The following is a 26,396-nucleotide window of genomic DNA, read 5'->3' as shown; positions in this document are numbered from 1 at the left end:
TGCCCTCATCATTTCCAATACGTAATGTTAGATGAGAGCAAATTTAGCAAAATAATTTTCCGGTTATTACCGTAATATAGAATATTGTTAATATGTTTCATTTTATATTGTGTTATAGTTATTATTATAGAATATTGGTATTATTTATTGTTTTTTATGATGTTATAGTTATTATGATAGATTAATGTCATCTATTGTTTTATGTTGTTCTGTTATTATTATTATTATTATTATTGAACATCGTTGTTATTTGCTTTATATTGTGTTATAGTTAGTGTTGAGCATTCCGATACCGCAAGTATCGGGTATCGGCCGATACTTGCGGTATCGGAATTCCGATACCGAGTTCCGATACTTTTGTGGTATCGGGAATCGGTATCGGATCCATAGTGATGTGTAAAATAAAGAATTAAAATAAAAAATATTGATATATTCACCTCTCCGGCGGCCCCTGGACATCACCGCTGGTAACCGGCAGGCTTCTTTGTTTAAAATGAGCGCGTTTAGGACCTGAGAATGACGTCGCGGCTTCTGATTGGTCACGTGCCGCTCATGTGACCGCCACGCGACCAATCACAAGCTGCGACGTCATTCTCAGGCACTAAACTCCTCATTCTAGGAATTTAGGACCTGCGAATGACGTCGCGGCTTCTGATTGGTCGCGTGGCGGTAACATGAGCGGCACGCGACCAATCAGAAGCCGCGACGTCATTCTCAGGTCCTAAACGCGCTCATTTTAAACAAAGAAGCCTGCCGGTTACCCGCGGTGATGTCCAGGGGCCGCCGGAGAGGTGAATATATCAATATTTTTTATTTTAATTCTTTATTTTACACATTAATATGGATCCCAGGGCCTGAAGGAGAGTTTCCTCTCCTTCAGAACCTGGGAACCATCAGAATACCTTCCGATACTTGGTGTCCCATTGACTTGTATTGGTATCGGATATCGGTATCGGCGATATCCGATACTTTTCGGGTATCGGCCGATACTATCCGATACCGATACTTTCAAGTATCGGACGGTATCGCTCAACACTAGTTATAGTTATCAATGTAGAATATTCTAATTATTTATTGTTTTATGTTGTTGCATTATTATTATTATTATTATTATTATAGAATATTGGTATTATTTATTGCTTTATGTTGTGGCGTTATGGTTATTATTATAGAATTCTGTTATTATTGTATTGTTTTTATGCTGTCATGTTATTGTTGCCGAATTATTGCCTTACATAATTGAAAAGAGAATCTTAAATATTACAAATAAATCTGGTGAATCGTAAATTGTTTGGAAAATCAGTGACTTGCAGTACGAATTGCAGGGAATATTTGCTCCTCTCTATGTGAAGAATAACGTAATAAGAGCCGCGGTGTTTGTCCTCACTCATCTACTGATCAGACATTACACAGCTCGCTGGTGCCCTCTCCTGGGGGATGAGCAGTACTATTTTTTTTTTTTTTTTTTTAAAGTTGGCTGAAAAAACATTGTCAAATTCACATTTTTTGTGCGCAAATTTTCAGTCTTGAAATCAGGTTGGGGAACAAGAATGTAGCATGTTGTCCACTAATAGGAGTAATATCTCTACAGTGGAGAAATTAGAGGATTTTAGAGAATGGGAAGAGAAAAGCTTGATTACATTAATAAACTTATAAGAGGTAGAATTTTTGAAGGAATTTAAAGTTTAATCGAGCTCTCCAGAAAACGCAGTGTTTACTAGTAAACAAATATAAAACAGAGAAGTTTCAGGATTTATAAAATATTAAATAGAGCACATATTTGGAATAAAAGTCAGAAGAGAACTTTAGAAAAGTGCTGGTGAATAGTAGATATTAGTGATGAGCGAACGTGCTCAGATAAGGTGTTATCCAAGCAAACCTGTGTGCTAAACGAGTGTCTTCGGCGTGCTCGAAAAATATGTTCGAGTCCCAGCGGCCGCCTGTCTCGGGGCTGTTAGACAGCCGCAACACATCAGGGATTCCCTGTTTGTTAGGCAATCACTGCATGTGTTGCGGCTGTCATACAGCTCCAAGACATGTAGCCGCGGGGACTCGAACATATTTTTCGAGCATGCCGAAAACACACGTTAGCACCCGAGCATGGCGGATAACACCTTATCTAAGCACGTTCCCTCATCACTAATCTCTACTATTCACCAGCACTTTTCTCAAGTTCTCTTCTGGCTTTTTGAGCACGCCGAAAACACACGTTAGCACCCGAGCATGGCGGATAACACCTTATCCGAGCACGTTCCCTCATCACTAATATCTACTATTCACAAGCACTTTTCTCAAGTTCTCTTCTGGATTTTCGAGCACGCCGAAAACACACATTAGCACCTGAGCATGGCGGATAACACCTTAGCCGAGCACGTTCCCTCATCACTAATCTCTACTATTCACCAGCACTTTTCTCAAGTTCTCTTCTGGATTTTCGAGCACGCCGAAAACACACATTAGCAACTGAGCATGGCGGATAACACCTTAGCCGAGCACGTTCCCTCATCACTAATCTCTACTATTCACCAGCACCTTTGTCAAGTTCTCTTCTGGATTTTCGAGCACGCCGAAAACACACGTTAGCACCTGAGCATGGCGGATAACACCTTATCCAAGCAGGTTCCCTCATCACTAATCTCTACTATTCACCAGCACTTTTCTAAAGTTCTCTTCTGGCTTTTCGAGCACGCTGAAAACACACCCGAGCATGGAGGATAACACCCTTTCTGAGCACGTTCCCTCATCACTAATATCTACTATTCACGAGCACTTTTCTCAAGTTTTCTTCTGGCGTTTTGAGAATGCCGAAACACACGTTAGCACCCGAGCATGGCGGATAACACCTTATCCGAGCACATTGCCAAATCACTAATCTCTACTATTCATCAGCACTTTTCTCAAGTTCTCTTCTGGCGTTTTGAGAATGCCGAAGACACACGTTAGCACCCGAGCATGGCGGATAACACCTTATCCGAGCACATTGCCAAATCACTAATCTCTACTATTCATCAGCACTTTTCTCAAGTTCTCTTCTGGCGTTTTGAGAATGCCGAAGACACACGTTAGCACCCGAGCATGGCGGATAACACCTTATCCGAGCACATTGCCAATCACTAATCTCTACTATTCATCAGCACTTTTCTCAAGTTCTCTTCTGGCGTTTTGAGAATGCCGAAGACAATCTGTTAGCACACGAGCATGCTCGGGTATCATCTTATCTGAGCACGTTCCCTCATCACTAGTAGACATTTCTATGTCTAATATTACCCTAGAGTCACTGTCCAAATTTCGATATAGAGATTCACCTACCTACTATGCCTGGTGAATATAGGATTAGTGATCCACTTGATATGAAAATTTACCCAAAATCTGAAGTTATTGGATAAAAGTTGTGGATAAGATAAATGAGGTTAGAGACAAATATTATCACTTGTTTGCAGGGGGATTATTATTATTACTTTTATTATTTTAATTAAGGAAAAAAGTTGACAACATGGTCAAAAACTAGGAGTTACATGATCAATAAATGCTGTTAGGAAGGTTGTGATAAAAATATGGATTTATCAGAAACAAAATCAGTCTTGCTTTACAGGATATTTGCATTAAGAACCACTATACAAAAATAATTTTCCTTTTCTACGACAGGATAGGCCATGACTAACAGATCGGTGAGAGTCTGCCAACCGGGACCGCCATCATTCAGCTGTTATCAGCTCCAGTAGTGGCATATACTGTGTAGTGGCCATTCCCAGGTACTGCAGTTCACCTCCTGTTGAAGTGAATAGAAGCTGAGCTGCGGTATGTGGAAACGGCAATGGTACAGTGAAGGGAGCGGTGCTGACCGGCTATTCTCACTGTCTACATCTGGCTGCCGCCGGAGCTGCAGACAATAGATAGATGGGGGGCTGGGTGTTGGACCACCCTCTCCAATCCTGTATTGTAAGTATAAGTCAACAATACTGTAGCCCCTTATGGTCTCTGTTCAATGAACTTTAATTACAATCTCCCTAAAAAACTCTAGCAAAGTGCAGGTATTTGTGTGTATCGGACACAAGGCCATGGAATTGTAATCTCTACCGGTTTTACTAGAAATAGCGGTGCGCTGTGCTTGGCTTTCTCCGGCAGCCCGAGGGACAATGGATAGTGTGAAGGTCGAGCATCTTTGCTCCATTTAGGGTTGGGATCTGCAGAGTCCTATTCTTACGATTTATAGGGATCAGCGTGTTACACTCTGTCCTATGGATAAAGGGGTCACTTTAGAGTTTGGGGATAACCCTTTAAGACTGGTATTTTATATGCCAATATTAAATTAAATAATGCTGGACTTTTTAAAAAAAAATTCCTTTACATATTTAAATCTACAAGTTGGCATAGATTTACTCTGTAATTAATGCCAATATCAGACATAAATGATAGTAAGTTATTGGACCAATGGTAGCTCCGCCACTTACCAATGAGAACGAAAAGGATCCCACAGCGATGACGTAGGGTAAGCATAAAACTTCACATTTATTTGTACATGTTAAAATCGAAATAATCACAGGAACCTTGTGTAGAACACGTTCCGGCCTCAATCATGGTCCTTTTCGCTCTAATTTTGCACCTGCAACTCTGACCTGGGCGGCTCCATGCGATGTCTCCACTGTGAGTTCCTGGTGAGCTGACTCTCCCTCCCACCGTCTTTTCCCTGCTTGGCACTTACCGCCTAAGGGTTCATCAAGATGTCCGCACCATTCGGTCCGAGATTGGATCGCTAATGCACGGACTGGCCGCGGCTCTCCTGGCCCAAGTGTGACAGCTTCATATGTTTCAATGAGGCTGAGGAGACCCCGTGGCCAGTCCGTGCATTACAGTCCAGTCTTGGACCGATTTGCATGGACTTCTGAATGAGCCACAACTCTGCCCACTTTTATAAATCAACTAGAGAAATAAAATATCAAATTCGCAACTATGACGTGCTCCAAAATCTGCCACAAAAACTGTGAAAAATTCCCCTCTCTATAGTTTAGTTTCTTGCCAGAAAGTTCTCTGCTTCTTGGCAATAAATGGAAGCATTTTTGTTGGCATTCATTGGCTGAAAACTAATCCTGACCATGTCCGACTAACAGAAGTCCATGGCGATATAGAGGCAAAATATCTGATACACTGGAACGACCTCTGCGCGTGACGAAGACGACAAGGGATCATTAGAGGTTTGCAGACAAAGGATGTGATAAAGAATATTCCTGTCTGCAGTCTGCAAGCAGCGCCAGACGACGGGCCTTGATCTGCTTCTCCAATAAATCTGGCCGTACATTGTACAAAGAGGTGATCGTGTGCTATGGGAGCCATTTTTCTTTAGCGCCTCTGGATTCTGGCTATTATAAGGAGGTCCTAAGTGCAGGACCCTCCTCCTGGACGTCCATATGTTACAAGACTGCAGAATATTGACATGGCTTCCATGTAATTAGACAAGGAGGGGAGGAAACAAGTACATGAAAACATGTCACCACAAACATGCTACATCGAACAGAAAGGTATGATGGGAAGCATTAGATACAATGACCGATTCATTTGAGATATACTTGTAATATCAACTATAAATTAAAAAAAAATGATTAAAGGAAATCTGCCACGTTGGACATTGATCTGCTGACATTATGGTATAGGGTGTGAAGAGATAAGCAGACATATTTATAAATAGACAGATCAGCAGCTTTTTTGCTATGTAATCTCAAGACTGCAGGAGATAGAGGCTGAAACACAGAATTCAGGGATGTGTCACTTGTCAAAGTGCGTTCTGTTGTTTACTAACTGTGAAGGATTTAGTACTATGAGATTAACATTGCTGGACTAATCCGACACGCCCCCTCCTGTGATAGGCAGCTCACTGTCTATGGACTTTGTACAGGGAGAGCCTGGTGTGGGAGGGGTTAGCGGTGGTGTGGGCGGGGTTAGCTTTCTCAGCTGTGCTTCATTCTAAACCTAAAAGCTCTGATTGTGTTAGAACGGCTGCACCCAGTAATCTAAGTGATACATCGTTGGATTCAGCTTCTCTGTGCCTACATCATGCTGCTCTCAGATGAAGTAGCGAAAACCTGCTGACAGATTCCCTTTACATGTAAGTTGTCTTTTCTTCATTTAAATCTCTGCTCATTCTTGGCTTAAAAGTCCAGTGGGAGGTCCTTATCAGCTATGTCTGTATGCACACTCATGGACTCCTCAGCTTAAAATGAACACAGATTTAAGGGAATAAAATATTTTAAAAAAATCTTTAAAATATTTCCGCAGCTCAGATCCTTCTGCTTTATTACATGCTGCCTGCAAAATGAACACCGTACAGCACTATAGCAGAGATATATGCTCGATGCGGGAAAACTTCTATGATAGAATGTGCCACATAGTCAGAAGCATTTGGCGGTATAATATGGTATCATGGGATTCTACGGGTTTATTTATGTCTCGGAACAGTTAAGAGTTGGCACATGATGCATAAAGATAAGAAAACCTCTTGATTAGAGTTTGTGAGAATCGATTCGGCCACGTCAGTAATCTGTGGTCGCGGGATTGGAGTTCTGATGACATCCATGGCTCTTCTTTTGATTAGCCGGCCTAGTGTGACATCAGGCCAAAACGATGACATTTCACCAGGCCAATTAATCAAAAGAAGAGCAACGGATGTCGTCAGATAAAAGGCTCCCGTCCGGCAGCCACAGGTTACTGATGTGGCCGACGGACGGGGCCGTGCAAATCATTTCACACCAGCTCTTCTCTTGATGTAACAGTGTTAGTGAATGCGACATAAAAAGACAGATATATGACCCCTTATGTATTACCAGAACACGTAAGACAATGATGGCAGGACACGCATAAAGCTACAGACTAAAGAGGAACGCATTTCCATCAAGTTCGAAAGAGGAAATGCAAAAATACAAATATATACGGTAGTTTAAGCCTAAAAACTGAAGCATGGGTCGCAGGAAGAAGGATGATTCCAGCAAATGTGGCAAAAATCCAGGGTTATATTTAAGAAAACAGGTGCATATGTGGAAATTAACTAAAAGAAACCATATTGTCCACACGTGATGGAGAAAGATCTGTTTTTATGTTGGGGTGTCTGTACACTGGCAGAGTAGGCTTACAAAATTAGTCACATTTAAAGGGAATCTGGATTTTGATATGTAATCTGACAGCACCATGATATAGGGACAAAACACCAAATTTCAGTAATGTATCACTTAGTATACTGAGTGCAGCAGTTATGATAGAAGCACAGATTTATCTGCTGAAGATTGAGCAAAGCTATGGTGGGGGAGTGGTTGGACTATCCTGCACGTGCCAAATTGTCCTGTAAAGAGCATGTGCCAAGTTGTCCTGCAAGAGCATGTGCCAAGTTGTCCTGTAATGAGCATGTTCCAAGTTGTCCTGCAATGAGCATGTTCCAAGTTGTCCTGCAATGATCATGTGCCAAGTTGTCCTGCAATGAGCATGTTCTAAGTTGTCCTGCAATGATCATGTGCCAAGTTGTCCTGCAATGAGCATGTGCCAAGTTGTCCTGTAATGAGCATGTGCCAAGTTGTCCTGCAATGAGCATGTTCCAAGTTGTCCTGCAATGATCATGTGCCAAGTTGTCCTGCAATGAGCATGTTCCAAGTTGTCCTGCAATGATCATGTGCCAAGTTGTCCTGCAATGAGCATGTGCCAAGTTGTCCTGTAATGAGCATGTGCCAAGTTGTCCTGTAATGAGCATGTGCCAAGTTGTCCTGTAATGAGCATGTGCCAAGTTGTCCTGCAATGATCATGTGCCAAGTTGTCCTGCAATGAGCATGTGCCAAGTTGTCCTGTAATGAGCATGTGCCAAGTTGTCCTGCAATGAGCATGTGCCAAGTTGTCCTGCAATGAGCATGTGCCAAGTTGTCCCGCAATGAGCATGTGCCAAGTTGTCCTGTAATGAGCATGTGCCAAGTTGTCCTGCAATGAGCATGTTCTAAGTTGTCCTGCAATGATCATGTGCCAAGTTGTCCTGCAATGATCATGCGCCAAGTTGTTCTGTAATGAGCATGTTCCAAGTTGTCCTGCAATGACCATGCGCAATTTGTCCTGCAATGATCATGCGCCAAGTTGTCCTGCAATGACCATGTGCCAAAAGTTGTCCTGCAATGAGCATGTGCCAAAAGTTGTTCTGCAATGAGCATGTGCCAAGTTGTCCTGTAATGAGCATGTGCCAAGTTGTCCTGTAATGAGCATGTGCCAAGTTTATCTGTTGCGTTGCAGCATGACAGGGTTAAAGTGCAAGCATTAGAAAAGTGCTTCATGGGAAAGGGAAGACTAGTCACTAAGATAATTTATGGTCGCCATTAGAGTGGGTGTGAATCAATATGCAGGACCAAGTCAGTGATCTGTGACCGCTGGATGGAAGCCCTCCTATCCCCCAACATCTGCTGCTCTTTTGATTACCTGGTCCTGGCACAACGTCACAAGTGCAGCACAATTTATTCTAAATCTTTGTAGGGGATTTGGTGCTCTGTATCAGGAAAATAGAGCTGCTAGTAGTATAAAGATATATTATGAAAGTAATCGGCACAGACCCTGATATGACATGGGGCTAAAAGGTGGGCTGTCACTTTAAATTATGAGTGGCATGGGTTGCTATAGGTTAAACACCTTTCTGCTTCCACCCGTGACCCCGTCATCTGTTTTCTTAAATGGCGCTCAGTGTGATCGATGAACAATGCGGGATGTGGACTCGCACAATCCCTACCTGCACGGATATCTGTAATGTGCCAAGTTAACATGTTGTAAGTAGAAAGAACTATTGAAAATAATTCAATTATATTTTTTTCCCACAGCCAGGGGCGAAGAGCTACAATGCGATAACTTAATCTCATGTCAAGTAATTAAGAGTATGGAAAATTGTGTTATCTCCAGCTATTAAGGAAGGATTTTTAATTAAACATTAAAATATTCGGTGTGGATGTACGATTGTAATGAGGTAGACGAGGTGGTCCCATGGCTTCCTTCACATTACTTACAGATGCACCGGAAATGGGGTTTACAAATGTAGCAGAGCTGAGTTTGCCATTTGCAAGTTTAGATCACAATTTCACCTCTGCTACATCTGTAGTCTGGAAGCCATCACAGTAGCAGTGAATGAGTAATACAACTATTGGAACAAACGTCTAAACCTCTAAGGAGAGACCAACCTGCCTCCACCTCTGAGCCCTGTTCTTCAATATGGTGGCACTCCTCTTCTTCATGGGTACATGCAAAGCAAATGACAGGAGATAAACATGCACATGCAATAAGATAACGGACATTGGGTGAATATAAACATACAATAAATGAAGACAACACGGTGTGACACAACAGGACCGCTTCAGTAGTGCAGACCACCACCTGTGACTCTCCAGTGGTTGGAAAACTACAAGTCCCCATCAATACAAATACCACTGTGCCCCATGAGCCCTTATAATGAGATCTGTTGAGTTTCAGCATAATGTGCATATTTTCAATGGGAATCTGTCTATAATATCAACCACCCCACCAACCGCATATATGGGCGTGCAGGTCTTTTAAATATAAATCCATCAAAACTAGTGATGAGCGAGTGTACGCGTTGCTCGGGTTTTCCCAAGCATGCTCGGGTGATCTCCGAGTATTTGTAACTGCTCGGAGATTTACAGTAGTTTTCATCACAGCAGCTGAATGATTTACAGCTAGTAGATAGCTGGATTAGATATGCGGATTCCCTAGCAACCAAGAAACACCCACATGTACTTATGCTGGCTAGTAGCTGTAAATCATTCAGCTGCTGCGATGAAAACTAAATCTCCAAACACTAACAAATACTCGGAGACCACCCAAGCGTGCTCGGGAAAACCCGAGCAACGAGTACACTCGCTCATCACTAATCAACACCTTTACATCTTCTACTTGTTGCTGCATTCCCCTATCCTGGGCCCTTCATGTATTAATGTCCCTCGTCTAGGCACTGCGATGCGGAGTCACTTCTCACGGCCAAGCTATGAGTCAGGATAGTCAAGGAGTCCAAGGTCAAAAGCTTGGAGGAACAGAATGAAGAGACAAAGGCATAGTCGGGTAAAGTTCCTAGGTCAGAATACCAAAAGGATACCGGATCAGAGCAGAAGGGGTTAAACAGACGGATGGTCAGAACGAGGTCCAAGGCCAGGAAACAAAAGATGTATAAACAGAATGCAAGGCACAGTGAAACAAATCACACAGTAGCTGAATGTATTTCTGGCAGAGGTCTGGGAGAAAGAGCTCAATTAAGTAGCCTGGCAATCACCTCGGAAAATGAACACCTGGAGACAGCTAGTACTTCCCAGTCTCAGATTGGACAGCTGAGCTGTCAATTAACACACTGACAGATCAGCATGCCCCTGCACCAGACTGAATGACTGAGCTGTCAATCAAAGCACTGTCAGCTTCAGCATGCCCCTGTACCACATTGGACAGCTGAGCTGCCAGTAACATCATTCCAGACACACTGAGGGTTGGAACTGTGATAGCACCCCCTCTTCTGGAGGGGCCACCGTACCCTAAGGCTTCCCTAAGGCTTTATCATCAGTTCTTTGGGCAAGGCAACATTTTTTTAGAAGTAAAGCACATGGACGCAGGTAGTCAGATTTGGCCCTGTGATAAAACTGCCCCCACTCTGACCTCCGAAGCATCCACCTCCGCAATGAACGGTTCTTAGAGATCAGGTTGGATCAGAATGGGTGCAGACATAAAACACTCTTAAGTTTCCGAAAGCCATGATACCACCCGATGACTAAATCTTGAGATTTGCCCACTCACCTGTAAGGTCAGTAAAAGTTTAGCAATCGGAGAAAAACTGTTGATAAATTTTCTATAATAGTTGGCAAATCCCAGAAAAAGCCTTAAAATCACGAGGTTGAACTCAATCAATTATGGCCTGCACCTTCCCAGGGTCCATCTTAAACCCTTCTGCTGACAAGATAAACACTAAGAATGAAATTTCCTGAACAGAAAAAACACATTTATCTAATTTAGCAAATAAAGAGTTCTCCCCCAATCCCTGTAACACATTACGTCTGGCCAATATGTTTTTCTTTTTTGCCAATATGGAGCCTGTTCACACGCTTTGTGACCAGGTGCTGAATTTGACGAAGATGACTCAGGATCTGGCTAAGGAATGCCAAAGTCTGGAGTCATCACAATGTCAGTTAGTGGGTCAGATAATTAATTTGATGAAGACCCCCTATAGCCCTCCATTGCTGGCAGTGACCCTCTCATGTACAGTTGGTCTCTTCCCAACCTGTAACTGCCCTCCCTGATAAATTTTTGGGATAAAAAGACCAGTTTAGGGTATTCAGGGAGAGCTGTAGGTTATTTTTTTACCCTCTGTCCCCGGTTGTCTCTGTCCCCGGTTGTCAGGGGAGGAGTTCCAGTGGGTGGGAATAATCATGTCCCTACTGCGAGGGGGTCCTCAGACCTGGGAATATTCTTTGTCCCCACAAACCCCAGAACAGTTTTCTGTTGACGCCATTTTTGACAGTTTAGGTCTAATATATGACGAACATGACAGGATTCAGGTCTCAACGGCTAAAATCATAAACCTGGCACAGGGGGTCGCACAGCTGGGCACTAAAGTACTGAGTTCCGACCGTGGTCCACTGAAGTTCTGTGGAACGATGCAGCTCTCAAGTGCCAGAACCACAAGGTTCTTTCCGATACCCTTAAGGATGCTTTGGTCCTTCATGACGCCCCTTGTTCTATGGTGGAGGCCATGACTTAGGCAACACGAATGGACCGCAGAATCCTTGCGAGACATGGTGAACTTTATACTTCCCTGGGGCAGATTGATTTCCCGGAGGTGGAGCCATTGGAGGTTGGAGTTGCCAGTCTTTGTGTTGTGGAGAAAAGATGTAGACAAGATCTCGGACTCTGTCTGTACTGTGGTCTCTCTGGACATTTTCTTAAGAATTCCCCAACTCGTTCTTAGGCTAGCAAACCTTCAGGAAAACATCTGAGTCTGGGTGATAGCTGAGGAGGTCACCAAGACTCCCTGGTATCTTTTTCATCCAGTACTGATAAATACAGTGTCATCCTTTGAGAACCAGGTATTAGCAGCAGACCCACAGTCAATAAACCCCAATGTTGATATCTTTATTGATTCGTAACTGTTTTTGAAGTTAGGGTTAAGGACAGTTAGTTTAGAAAGACCCCTTCAAATCATCGCGCTTGACAAGACACAGTTAGCCCGGAATTTGGTCAAGAGGGTAACAGTGGATTTCACTCTCCAAGTGGGAGCACTCCACTCTGAATCCATCTCCTGTTTTGTGTTGGGTAATTTATCTGCTGGGGCTTCCATGGTTGCAGATTCACACTGTTATTGATTGTTGTCAGAAGGAGATTGTGAATGGAGCCCCAATTGGTTGCAAGAAATATCTAAAAACTGTACAAATATGCTCAGCTAGTCTGAAGATTCTGCTGAAGTACCTAAAGGACTTCAGAGATGTGTTCTCAGAAAAAGAGGTGGAGATACTACCTCTCCATTGTCCTTCTGATTATACATATGCTATTGATCTTATTCCCAGCACCAAATTGCCTAAAGCTTGTCTTTACAATTTGTCGGGGCCTTAACGGACTGCCATAAGAGAATATGTTAACAAAAGTTTACGGAAGGGTCATATCCGTCCTTCCTCCTCCCCTATAGCTGCCAGATTTTTCCTTGTTAAAAAGAACAATGAGGGTCTCTGTCTTTGAATAAATTTCTGAGAACTAAACAAAATCATTGTTAATACGTCCTTACTTCCACTCATCCCTGACCTATATAATCAGCTTCTGGGAATCGGGATTTACTTCCTGTCAAATTGGCCTTTGAGGATTGGAGGCCTTTTTTGGAGGGGGTGGTTCATCCAGTTACGGTGGCCATTGATCACAAGAACCTAGCTATATTAAATTAACTAAAAGGTTAACTCCTAGACAGGCGAGACATAATGTGATACTGAGTCACTTCTCACGGCCTAGCCTTGAGCTAGGATGCTCAATGAGTCCAAGGTCAGAAGCCAGTACGTCATAAACAGAAGGAAGAGACAAAGGCATAGACAAGTAATGTTCCAAGGTCAGAATACCAGGAGGATAGCAGATTGGAGAAAAGGGTTAAACAGATAGATGGTCAGAATGAGGTCCAAGGTCAGGCAACAAAAGATCTATAAACAGAGAGTAAGGCACAGGGAGACAAACCACACAGTAGCTGAACATACATCTGGCAGAGGACTGGGAGAAACAACTCAGCTAATTAGCCTGGCAATCACCTGATAATCAAAGCATTGACAGCTTCAGCACACCCCTGTACCAGATTGGACAGCTGAGCTGTCAGTAACTGCATCCTAGACACACTGAGGGGTAAAACAGTGACAGGTCCCTTCCTGCAATAATGTCACTCATCATAGCCCCTTCCTGTCATAATGTCTCCTATCATGGCCCCTTCCTGTAATACTGTCCCCTGTCCAGACCCCTCTCTGCAATAATTTCTCCTATCCTCCCCCAATTCTGTAATAATGTCCCATCCTTCTTGTAATAATGTTTCCTATCCTTGCCTCTTCCTGTAATAATGTCCCCTGCCCTGTGCTCTTCCTGTAATAATGTACCTCATCTTGGCCCCTTACTGCAATAAAGTCTCCCATCCTGGCCCCTTCCTGCAATAATGTATCCCTTTCTGGCCCCTTCCTGTAACAATGTTTCTATCCTGGCCCCCTTCCTGTAGTGCCTTCCTCTGTCCTGGCCCCTTCCTGCAATAATGTCTCCCTTTCTGGCTCCTTCCTGTAACAATGTTTCTATCCTGGCCCCCTTCCTGTAGTGCCGTCCCCTGTCCTGGCCCCCTCCTGCAATAATTTCTCCCATACTGTCCCCTTCCAGTAATATCTCCTGTCCTGGGCCCTTTCCTGTAACAATGTACTTCATCTTGGCCACTTCCTGCAAAAATGTCTCCCATCCTGGCCCCCTCCTGTAACACTATCTCTTGTCTTGACCCCCTTCCTCCAAGAATTTCTCCCATCCTTGCCCAATACTGTTATAATGTCCCATCCATCCTGTAATAATGTTTCCTATCCTGGCCACTTCTTGCAAAAATTTCTCTCATCCTGGCACCTTCCTGTAATATTACCTCCTGTCCTGGTCCCTTCCTGTAATAATGTCCCTCATCTTGAACCCTTCCTGCAATAATGTTTCCCATCCTAGCCCCTTCCTGTAATAATTTCTCCCATAATGGCCCCTTCCTGTAATAATGTCCGCCCAGTGCACTTAGTGCCTTATCTGAATATGAGTTAAAACACTTTTTTTTAGGAGTGCAGCAACAGATAAAAGATATAAATGTATAATTGGATTTAGCTTTCAAAGACCTGCGTGCCTATATACAGTACAGACCAAAAATTTGGACACACCTTCTCATTTAAATATTTTTCTGTATTTTCATGACTATGAAAATTGTACATTCACACTGAAGGCATCAAAACTATGAATTAACACATGTGGAATTATATACTTAACAAAAAAGTGTGAAACAATTGAAATTATGCCTTATATTCTAGGTTCTTCAAAGTAGCCACCGTCCGAGGGCAGTGCCAGTCTAAACGATACAGATTATGATTTTAGAAAAAACTTTTTGACAGTGCGGGTGATCAATGAGTGGAACAGGCTGCCACAGGAGGTGGTGAGTTCTCCTTCAATGGAAGTCTTCAAACAGAGGCCGGACAGACATCTGCCTGAGATGGTTTAGTGACTCCTGAATTGAGCAGGGGGTTGGACACGATGACCCCCGATGCCCCTTCTAACTCTACAATTCTAGGATTCTAGTCTCTTCGCTGATCTAAGACCTCGGTGCGTTTCAGAGAAAAACAAAACTAGCTGCAATCGTGCATCCATTGATTGACGGGATTCCTTTAAAGTTTTAGGTGTAAACTATTGTGAAGGGGCATTTGTGAAAAGTAGTACACTGGGAAATGGGGCAATTATGTATACAAGTCAGATGGTGTTTTAGATATTACTGTGTGGTCGTTTCAGTCGGGATAATCAATAGAATACATAGGGGTCGCACAGGAAAAAGGTAGAAAGGGGCTTTAATAATGATGGAAGCTTGGTCCACTACACTCCCTTGGGTGGTTTCAATTATGGACATCGAGGAGAAAAATAGTGCTGTCAAATGCCGATATGTTCTCACTTACTTCTGCTCTTAAAGAATACGGGGTAATACGGGGAATACAAGACACCTTTGGGGTCATTTTTGCAATTCGGGATCCATAAAAATGTCGCCCCATTCAGGCGTTAAAGCATGCAGAATGAATTAACTGATAAAGAAGAATCTGTGAGCTTGCTCCTCTTTTTTCTGTGAGCTCCTCTCTTATTCATGAACACATCAAAGCTCATCTCAACTTTGATGTGGTCTATGGTCATAAATCAGCAGAGAAGAGCGGAGTAAAAGACAAATAAAAAAATAAGTTACCAACTCCGTCAGAACAAGATCACTGATGGACTTAATGTTATCCTGCAATCGGGGAACCAACAGCCAAATAGTGCTACATTTTTAATGGAAATCACATGGAAAAAAATGTTATAATCTAATATATATACATTTCAGTAAAAAAACAAAAACAAAAAAAACCAACGATTTCCCTGTAGGTGTTTATATCGTTTAACTAATATCCCAAGAAGCAAAATGGACAGAATAAAAGAAAAACATTCTATTGTAGTACTCTGTCACAAGATGTTTATGCCACTTGTGTTTCCATGTGGCCACCCAGTGGTTATGAGTTGAATTGCAGCTTGTCAAGGGTTCTACTAGCATGTCTTGACAATGTTTTATGAGAAATTAGTCCTTAAAGGGAATCTGTCAAGTGGTTAAAGCTGCCCGAACGATGGGCAGCAAGCGTCAAAGACTGGCCTCATCATGGTAAATACCTATCTTTCAATCTAAAATGCTGCAGAGTTTCACTGAACAGCTGGGAATGAGGAGTCTGAGATGACTAGACAGTAGGTAGGGCAGTAGGGTGGCTCAGTGGTTAGCACTGTATGGTGGCTCGGTGGTTAGCACTGCAGCCTTGCAGAGCTGGGGTCCAGGGTTCAAATCCCACCAAATACAACATCTGCAACGGGTTTGTATGTTCTCCCCATGTTTGTGTGGGTTTCCTCCGGGTTCTCCGGTTTGCTCCCACATTCCAAAGACATCCTGTATAAAATGAATGGAGCAACAGTGTACATATGCAAAAAGCCACCACCGTGGCAATCAGTGGGGTCTCGGGGCTCCACTCCCACCCATCCTGTGGACCGATGATAAGCTATTCTTGCCAGAATACCCCTTTAATCTTATTATACAGGTTAGATTATGGTTGGGAGAATCTGTCGCTTCTGGCGGGATCAGCCTACCATCTATTAGTTCTTACAGAAGATGGCAGTGCAAGATGAGTCTACCCCAACGGAGAGGATTGGGCAGCTAGAGGTTAATATGCCCGATCCTTTTGTCCTCAAGAGGTGTCTGTCAACAGTTTACTCCAATTTCCCCACTGAGAACATATTCACCCTCTGTAGAGCTGGGGGTGCATGTGATTGTGAGAGGGAGGAGGCAAATAGATTTGGGCCGGACGAGCGCCTGTCTTAGACTGGTCATGTCACAGAAGCTTCACTGTACGCTCCCTTTACTTTCATCCAATATTATGTTAGGACTATAGAATGGAAAATGGAGCCTTATTACACTCTCATATAGCAGGGATGCTTTGTATCTAGGGTTGTACAAGGTGCAATAAATAAAACATAACTCCTATCACACAGGAAACGTATGGAATGGATATGACTGCTGACTCGGCACAAGGCTGGACGCCATCGCAGCTGTTTATAGCAGCTAGAAAATACATTGTATATTTAAATATCCTCCAAATATATATAAATAAATATATATATATATATATATATATATATATATATATATATATATATATATATATATTACTACTTTTCGATCTGGTGCAAGCTGTGCTTCCAGATTTAATACAGAGAAGCGGCTCTTATAGACATTTATTATAATATCTTTACCGCTGCCGCCTTCTGTTTTTAGCAATTGCAGGTGTTTCAGAGGACGGAGAGGAATTAATGAAGTGAAAACAGCACAGAGAGAGGAAAATAACCACGCCATGAATTCTTCTTTGTAACAAATAAACGTAAAACTATTATTATTATTATTGTTATTATTATTATTATTATTAACAAGACCTGGGACTATTGAAAGTGGCAATGTAGTGCTGCACCCAGAAGCACACAGTCGTGGGTTGGAAATGCAGTTCGCAATATTTGGCTGCTTCTTATAGAATTAAAGAGGAGAAGGAATGGCGGGACACATGCCCCGGGTGTGGGCTTCCAGGCAGGGGGTCTAATAAGTGACTCTGCCTTTGCCAGTTTTTTACTTACAGGTTAAGGCCAGTGAACTGAAAATTGTTGCTGAGATGAATCAGCAACTTTGCGCTTTGTACGTAGGAGTGTAACGATCGCAGGCGAAGGATGGGGACATTATACCAGGAAGGAGCCAGGGAAGGGACAATATTGCAGTAAAGAGCTAATGATGGTGGCATTATAACAGGAAGGGGGAAAGGAAAGAGACATTATACCAGAGAGGGGCCAGGAAAGGGACATTTTTACAGGAAGGGGCTTACAATGGGTGACATTGTATCAGGAAGCGGCCAGCAAAGGGACATTATATCAGGAAGGAGCAAGGAAAGGGACATTTTTACAGGAAGAGGCTTACGATGGGTGACATATTAGGAAGCGGCCAGGAAAGGGACATTATACCAGGAAGGGGCAAGGAAAGGGCTTATGATGGGGGACATTATACCAGGAAGGGACCAAGATGTTGTACGTTATTACTGGAAGGGGCCCAGAATGAGGCACATTGTTACTGGAAGGGGCACAGGATGTTGGACATTAATAATGCAAGGAGCCCAGGATGATATTATTACTAGAAAGACCACAGGACAGTGGGCATTATTACAGGAAGTACAGGATGCAGAATAGTGTATCAAGAAGGGGCCAAGGATGGGTGACATTAGTACAGGATGGGGACAATATTAAGGGGTGGTGGGGGTTATGTATATCTTTATAGGATTTAGAACACTAGAAGAGCCCATACATCTAGGAAACATGCAGATATTGACCAGGTCAAAATATTGCCCATTGAACAAAATGTGAATATGACCCTAAAAAGAACCTGTCAAAAGCTTTAGGGTCACCTGGTCCCAAATGAATGTGGAATCACTGAAAAAAAATCAACTTTGAAACTTTCCCTAAATGAAAGCCAACTCCCAAAAAGTGCATAGATCCTCTATATTATTCCCCGCCTAAAATCATCCTTCATGTGCATGATTGATGTCTCTTGTGATCCACTACGTTACTGGCATCACCCATGAAATATCTCGCATGCGCGGTTTGTATCCGCCCTGGCGCATGCGCTCTCCATCCTATGGGCAAAGCCATAGACGTCGCACTGCCCGGAAGGAAGATTACTGCGCTTGTGCTCGGAGAGGTAGGAATCCTATATGACCCCTATTACTAGGAAGTGCCCACCTCTTCTTGTATTTTTAAGAGAGGTATGAATAGCATCTGTCTGAACTTTCATGGGCGTTGCCAGCAACAAAGTTGAGCAGAAGAGACATCAATCAAGCAAATATGAGGGCTCTCGGCGGGGGACAGATGCACTAGCCAAGAACTGTCTCGTCCTCTACACGGTCACAGCCACAAAGTGAATTTTCTCAGTGATCGTACATTCATACAGCGAGGAAGATACGTGTAAACCCGTCTTTTTCTACCCTACCCAGATATGTAATTAGTTTGATGACCCCGAAACAGTCTGACAGGTTCCGTATTACAGCTATGCAGCCGCCTACCAAGCGATTTATTTGCATTTTACATTTTTTCCGCCTCGATGAGCTATTGAGATTTGCTTGCTAAGGCTGCAGCTTTGCACGTCAGATCGGAGACTAGGCTAGAGTAAAAGATCTTTCTGCTCATAAGCGTAGGGTCACCTTTGGTTTCTAAGTTGAACCTACACTGTTCTCTAATATACCGTACTTCTATTGTTGGTATGACTCCTTTTAAATGCAGGAATGATGGGATAATAGAGCAGCGCGGCGGGGAGACTACACTTTAAATGTTGAAGAATCGGTAAAAAAAAAGTGAAGGTTAATGCAAAACCAATTACATTGTTGGCAGAGAGTCCGCAGTGCCACTGCAACACAGCAAGTCATATGAATACATGACCTTTCAACGAGCAAATCAATTAAGAATAACGCCTACCACTATTGAGTTAATCTGGTTAGAGTTAAATGCCTTATAAAGTATGAAAAATAAAATGGCATTGACTGTGATCGTGATGGAAAACCATATTATCGATGCCCATATGCCAACTACCATCAGCATCACGATCCGGCACAATATGTATGGCAGTATGTTAAGGGTTTCCCCATAATAACCATGTCCTAGGAGGTACCGCAATGGGGTTGGCAGCAGGGTGCGGAGGTAACAGTCATTCCTGCGCCCTGGTGCTCTCTGCCATATAAGAAGACACCAGTATTACCAATCCCAAATGACAGGTGGGGGGAAGACCTGTTACTAATTTTGCATTGTGGAGCTTCAAGTTACGCCTGTGGTCCTGGTGCCACGATCATTGTAATAAATTCAGGAAATATGGCTTTCATAGTGTCCAGTAGAGAGGAAGCTGCACCAGGACTCGGACTGACCCACAGGAAAGCGGGAGAATTCCCTGGTAGGCCTCTGTGCTGATAAAAAGTTCTAATACCCTTGATTTAATATTTACAGAGAAAATAATCATCTAATCAACAGCGGGTCCTTCTGGGATTCCATGTTACTGGTGGGCCCTTGCCAGCCCAGTCCGACACTGTTACAAGGCAGGGTTTAGCGAGTTCAGGGGTTACAGTAGTTCTAGGGCCCTGGAGAGTATGGGGGGATCCAAAAGTCAATTTGGCCCATGTGAGAAAACCAGTAGCCTTGATAGTTGGGGCCCTGTTACGGGGGTTGTATTGGGGCCCATGAGGTTACGCTACTGAAGCCCCAATGATGTAATGACGTGGGGTATAGCCCCACTGATGTCACTATTATCACAATAAATAAAAAGTGAGAAAAAAATCTCCGTTATTTCCAAGTGGCCATTCAGCGGCCAGTTGGAGCTTTCTTTCAGCTAACACTACAAACTGGGAATCAGCGATATGTTCAAAGCCTCGAGGAAAAAGCACAACATTACAATAAAAAAATAAAGCCCCTCCAAAAAAGTAGGAAAAAACAACCCAAGTGTAGAAGATATAGCAGACCCCTGCACGAAGTCATCGCCAGGACTCTGGTCAGTAAATGGAGCCAATGGTTGGATGACGCCCAGGGCAATACCGTGTGTTGTTGCCGGTGTTTTGGTGTAAATTGTCCACATAGTACAATTATAGTGATGCAAATTATCCAAACCACACTGTGAGCCTGACTGATCCCGAGAACGGGTGCCCAACATGAAAACTCACTCACTTTTACATTTTTACCACCGTATTCACCATGGATCTGGATTTTCCCCATAAGAATTGACATTGCGTATATTGATCAGGTGACCTCGTTTTAGGATGCCAGTCTTCCCATGTGCAGGACCTCATCAGAGGTGTCTCATTCAAGGGAGCTGGAACCGCTCTCCCTGCTACCGAGCCGTGCAAGGTGTCAGTGGCAGCGTGCAGTTCCGCACATGCTCAGTAGTATTAGGACTCATTGAGCATGCTCGGGCTTGGGCCGTCTCAAACATATAGCACATGTGCTTTAGTTTTGAACCAAACGGAACCTCTTAGCGTTACGGCTCCTGATGTGGAGGTACTGCTATGGGGGATGGAATATGAAGACAAGACTGACTGAGGCTACTGAATAAAACTGTTGCTTTTCTCACCCTCCCCAGGTTCAGTGCTGAGTCTCCATCGGTCAAAGGGTCCGGATTCTGTTATCGTCTGCAACGCTGACGTCACATTGGCAGTGCTGCAGCCAATCAGTGAGCTCAGCGCTAGAGTTGACGACACCAACCGCTCTCAGAGGCTGAGCTCATTGATTGGCTGCAGCGCCGTCAACTTAACGACAGTGCTTCAGACAATAATGTTCCCTCCCGGGGAAAGGCCTGGCTATTCACTGCTTGCGTCGAGAAACACGTGATGGTGTCTCCGCAGCTTCTTTGCATGCATCTGCATATTTCCTATAAGGGATGGGGGCAGTGTTCTGGAATCACTGCGTTGAGAAACACGTGATGGTGTCTCCGCGGTGTTGGATGTTTTGGTCTCCCCGAGGCCAATCATCTGTGCCTTTATAGCCTTTTTACTAGGCACTGCTCCTAATAGCCAGATTCCTACTCCACACTGATGAGGGGCAAAAACCCCGAAACAGCTGTCTGTGGATGGATACCATGCTTGGCATAGGTGGCTTTCCTTCATAGGATGCTGCCCTTCCCGTGGTTGTTCCTTCCCGGGGAAAGGCCTGGCTATTCACTGCTTGCGTCGAGAAACACGTGATGGTGTCTCCGCAGCTTCTTTACATGCTTAAGACAATAACAGACACCAAGAGGCAGCAGCAGAGACTCAACATCGGACCCAAGGAAGGTGGTTAAAATACAGTCCTCTTTTCTTTTTTAACAGGCTGTGCCTTGGGACAGGGGTTTTCCAAAACTGAAAACCCCTTTAAGGCTATCCCTGGCCTTTTAACAATATGTCTCTGTACAGATTTTTCAGTATCTCAATGTGAGGAAACTATAATCCAAAATGGTCATCTCTAAGAGGCAACAGAGGAGAAATATCAGACGATGACTATGGAATCATGAATTACACTACAGAGAGATTTCCTACCATTTATCTCACATTCTCACCTCACTACTAGGTCACTTGTGGTCGCGAAAGATGGGGACGGCCATTTAAGTGATTGAAAATGTAGTATAAGATCTGGTGACATAATGGAAGCAGCAGTACAATGATGTCCCTGATGGTACACTGACTATGGGGACACAATCTTGACTATTACAGGGCCTGTCTCCAGGCATTGGTGGGATGTCCACAGGAGCTGCAAACGAAATCCAAATGGTGGAAGTTACCACCTTCGGACCCTCATCGGTCGAACCTTTGTTACATATCCCAGAGATATACCACCAATGTGTGTCTGGAGACTGTCCCTTAAGTGTAACGGAACTTTCAGAACACTTTTGATATGACATAGAGACATGTCAGAAGTTTTGACCAGTGAAGGTCCAGGTGTTGAGACCTCTCCACCAAAAGCTAAAACGATGAACTGAAGCGATGCTCTCCTCTGAGACTGAAGAAGGCCTTATAGACCTTCTTATTCAGCTTGTTATCAGTCCCAGAGGAGGGACCCTCAGCACCCAGACCTCCGCTGACTAAAACGTCTGTACAAGTCTAAAAAAAACATTCAAAACAATATTCTAGCAAAGCAACAAACTTAGGTCAAAACCACAGTCATTACAGAACGGTGCATGCAGTACCGGGATACACAGACCACGCTTCTGTACTTCACACGACAGTCAGGAACCACAAATTAATGAATCAGATCACATCTGTAACAATGGATTTAGCATTTGGAAAATTTTGCACTTACTTCGGTCCAGCGAACCCTTTGGCGGAAGCTGTGGTAGCTGGCGGCCTCTACGTCCTGATAGTGGGGTGCTCGATGGGCTGGTCTGTACGGAGCCGGTGCGCGGATGTGCCCTAGAAGACATATGTTTAAACAAATTGCACATAGTTAAGATCCATACCACATACGTGATCATGTCATTCTACCAAGTTCTGGTGGAAAATGGGGACTAGCTCCCCGCAAGACAGACTGGACCGTGTCACTTTCTATCACTCAGTGGCGACATTGGCACAATGAAAGCAGAAGACACAGGAGAGAGAAAGCCAATATTCACATGTCAGCGCTCTGTGGACCTGATACATAGAGACAATCTCATCACACAGGTCAATACTCAATATTACAGTAAAGAAGCTGTTATGGGACATGATGATTAACAAAATTACTCAAAAGGTAATTAAGATGGTGAGAACAGAGGTGACACAGAGTAACCATTATATAGAACACCGAGGAATCTACGGAGGGAGAATGCTGCGGTCTAATGCTACGGAGGTGTATGTGCCGGGGAGAAGAGCGAGCGATCTCTCATATCTATCTATTATCTATCTATCTATCATCTATAATAATAATAATATCTATCATCTATCTATTATCTATCCCATATCTATTTATTATCTATCCCATATCTATCTATTATCTATCCCATATCTATCTATCTATCTCTCTCTCATATCTATCTATCTATTATCTTTCTATCTATCCCATATCTATCTATCATCTATCTATTATCTATCCCATATCTATCTATTATTATCTATCTATTATTATCTATCTATCAATCTATCTATCTATTATCTATCTATCTATTATCTATCTACCATCTACTTATTATCTATCTATCATCTATCTATTATGTATCCCATATCTATCTATTATTATCTATTTATCTTTCTATCTATCCCATATCTATCTATTATCTATCTATCTATTATCTATCATATATCTATTATCTATCTATTTATCATCTATTATCTATCGATCTATCTATTATCTATCTATCATCGATCCCATATCTATCTATTATCTATCTATCTATCTATCATCTATCTATTATCTATCTATCTATCCCATATCTATTTATTATCTATCCCATATCTATCATCTATCAATTATCTATCCCATATCTATGTATCTATCATCTATCTATTATGTATCCCATATCTATCTATTATTATCTATATCTATCTATCATCTATCTATCGCATATCTATTTATCTATCTATATTTCTATCTATTATCTATCTATCATCTATCTATTATCTATCGATCTATCTATTATCTATCTATCATCTATCCCATATCTATCTATTATCTATCTATCTATCTATCTATTATCTATCTATCTATCTATCTATCTATCTATCTATCTATCTATCTATCTATCTATCATCTATCTATCTATTATCTATCATCTATCCCATATCTATCTATTATCTATCTATTATCTATCTATCTATCTATCTATCTATCTATCTATCTATCTATCTATCATCTATTATCTATCTATCTATCTATCTATCTATCTATCAATTATCTATCCCATATCTATCTATTATCTATCCCACATCTATCTATCTATTATCTATCTATCTCATATCACAGCGGCTGTGATCCCTGTTATTCCCAGTATTGGGACCCTCTCTGGATGTGGCGGTCTTTCTGGTGGTCTACTTGGTCCCTGTAGGAGGAAACTACCAGGTGTGAAGGGAGAGGTGAGTACCACTCTCATCCGGGGATAGTGATGGCATAAACCAACATCAGGACCTTTTTCTTGTCCCTGTGGAAGGTCCTATGTCTACATCTTACTTCAGTCCAGTCCACTTTTTTCAGAACTGTCTCCCTGGTAATGTTTATTGGTCACCCATTTACCATAGTAATATTATCTCTCACAAAAGTACAGGACACATAATTACCTTTTTTCAAGGTATAGAGTTGATCTATAAGTCGCTGCCCAAGCAATTATTTAAAAGGGCATAAATAAGAATATTTTTTTCTCACCCCAAGCAGCGCCACTCTTACACATAGGCAGCATCTGGCATTTTATTTAGCCGCAGTACCAGACACAGCTACTAGCCAATGATGGCGCTGTTTGTGACTAAAAATCAAATCCTTGCAAAGCATGTATTATGCATTATTGTGACCAAGAAACATTTCCTGATGCCCCTTCTGAATAAATCAAACTTTTGAGAGGTTCCATTTCTCAACTAAGTCTTCGCCTATGCAAAATCCTAGAGAACACAATGGGTTTTGCCAAAATGACGAACCAAGCCCTGCTTCATCTGTGATTGATTTCCAGTGTCCTTGGACATTTCTTACTTCCGTAAATTCCTCTGTGATTTATAATAGGTTAATAAGTGCTGAAAAATATATCTTCTGCTGGAAAAAAGAAAACATCGCATGCAAGCTTGTTCTCCGAAACCAGAAGGGACCCGGGTCTCGTCTTCCAAGCTGTACCAAATGCTTTCTTTAGACAAGATACGACTTTCTGAACTTATTAACTGCTACAATGGAAAAAAAAAGAGCAAGAATCTCAATTATGAAGTCAATTAAAAATAAAACAACATGAAAAAAGGGCGATATGATGACATGGAGCCGCTGCTGGTTAAGCAATGTCTGATGAGGACAAACAAAGTTCTCACTCTGCAAGAGAAGACGTGATTGTTATGGGGTGGGGTGCTCTATGGGTTAAAACCAGGCTTTCCTGAACAATGAGAAATAATCACAAAACGAATGCAGTTAAATACGGTTAGTAAACAACGTACAATGGCATCCACACCATTATATCCAGCAGAGAATATAAGTAGTGTGCCAGCAGTCGGAACGTTAGTATCTACTGTTAAAGACGTGATCAGCCAAGAATGACAAAGAGACTGGAGAGAGCTACTGGGAAAATAAAATGGTGATTCTGTGGGGAGCGGGGAGGGAGAAGGAGAGGAATTAAGACTGAGCCATTGCTGGATTTTTTCACCTCGATAAGGCAGGTGAAGGAGGGGCTGATCTTCCCGTCATTAATGAAGGCATCGACCTCATGAGGTTTGAGTCAGGGCGTTCAGTGGATCGGGAGCGGCAGTTGGTCCGCTCAAGTACAGGCCGTTGTTCTGTGGACCTGGATCTCTGATATGGGTGTCTATCTGCCGCTTCGCAATTCCTGTAACGTTAGTCAAAAAGTCGCTCAGTTGACCGTCTGTTATATTTTCAGGGAGGAGAGATTTACATGTATTCATGTTTCTCTTGACCCAATATTATTCAACAATTAACATTAATCAAAACAGCAAAGAATAAAGAAATCACCTTTTTTACAGAATGATAAGTCATCGTCATTCACAAAAAAACATTGCTTGCAAATATTACTGTACGTTCAGGAGATATCAAGCTGAAATATGAATCGAAAGGGAATGTATCACACCAAAGAACAACATACTTGTGAGGGCCATTGTACCCATTATAATATTCCAAGAGCCATCGTACTATTCCGACAGCCATCGGACTATTCCGAAGGCCATCGTACTATTGCGACAGCCATCGTAGTATTGCGAGGGCCATCGTACTATTCCGAGGGCCATCGTAGTATTCTGAGGGCCATTGTACTATTCCGAGGGCCATCGTACTATTGTGAGGGCCATCGTAGTATTCTGAGGGCCATCGTACTATTGTGAGGGCCATCGTAGTATTCTGAGGGCCATCGTACTATTCTGAGGGCCATCGTACTATTCCGAGGGCCATCGTAC

The 26,396-nt window shown here is 42.7% G+C and overlaps 1 protein-coding gene across 19 annotated transcripts in view; it reads right to left on the bottom strand.

Annotated features, from left to right (window-relative positions):
- RIMS2 (regulating synaptic membrane exocytosis 2) overlaps positions 1-26,396 on the bottom strand; it is a 736,866-nt gene that overhangs the window by 150,736 nt on the left and 559,734 nt on the right. For 15 of the 19 annotated variants that reach the window (XM_069731752.1, XM_069731753.1, XM_069731750.1 and 12 more), the window contains 2 exons: positions 25,637-25,816; positions 22,636-22,745 (listed from right to left, as the gene is read on the bottom strand). In XM_069731752.1, the coding sequence (XP_069587853.1) occupies positions 22,636-22,745; positions 25,637-25,816 (290 nt within the window). The remainder of the gene's footprint in view (positions 1-22,635; positions 22,746-25,636; positions 25,817-26,396) is intronic. The other 4 variants (XM_069731757.1, XM_069731745.1, XM_069731759.1 and 1 more) reach the window with 1 other exon arrangement.

The sequence above is a fragment of the Ranitomeya imitator genome, chromosome 6 (genome assembly GCF_032444005.1).
Source record: "Ranitomeya imitator isolate aRanImi1 chromosome 6, aRanImi1.pri, whole genome shotgun sequence".
Taxonomy (NCBI): domain Eukaryota; kingdom Metazoa; phylum Chordata; class Amphibia; order Anura; family Dendrobatidae; genus Ranitomeya; species Ranitomeya imitator.
Note: the sequence above shows the minus strand (reverse complement) of the source record. Positions and strands in the feature narration are given on the sequence as shown.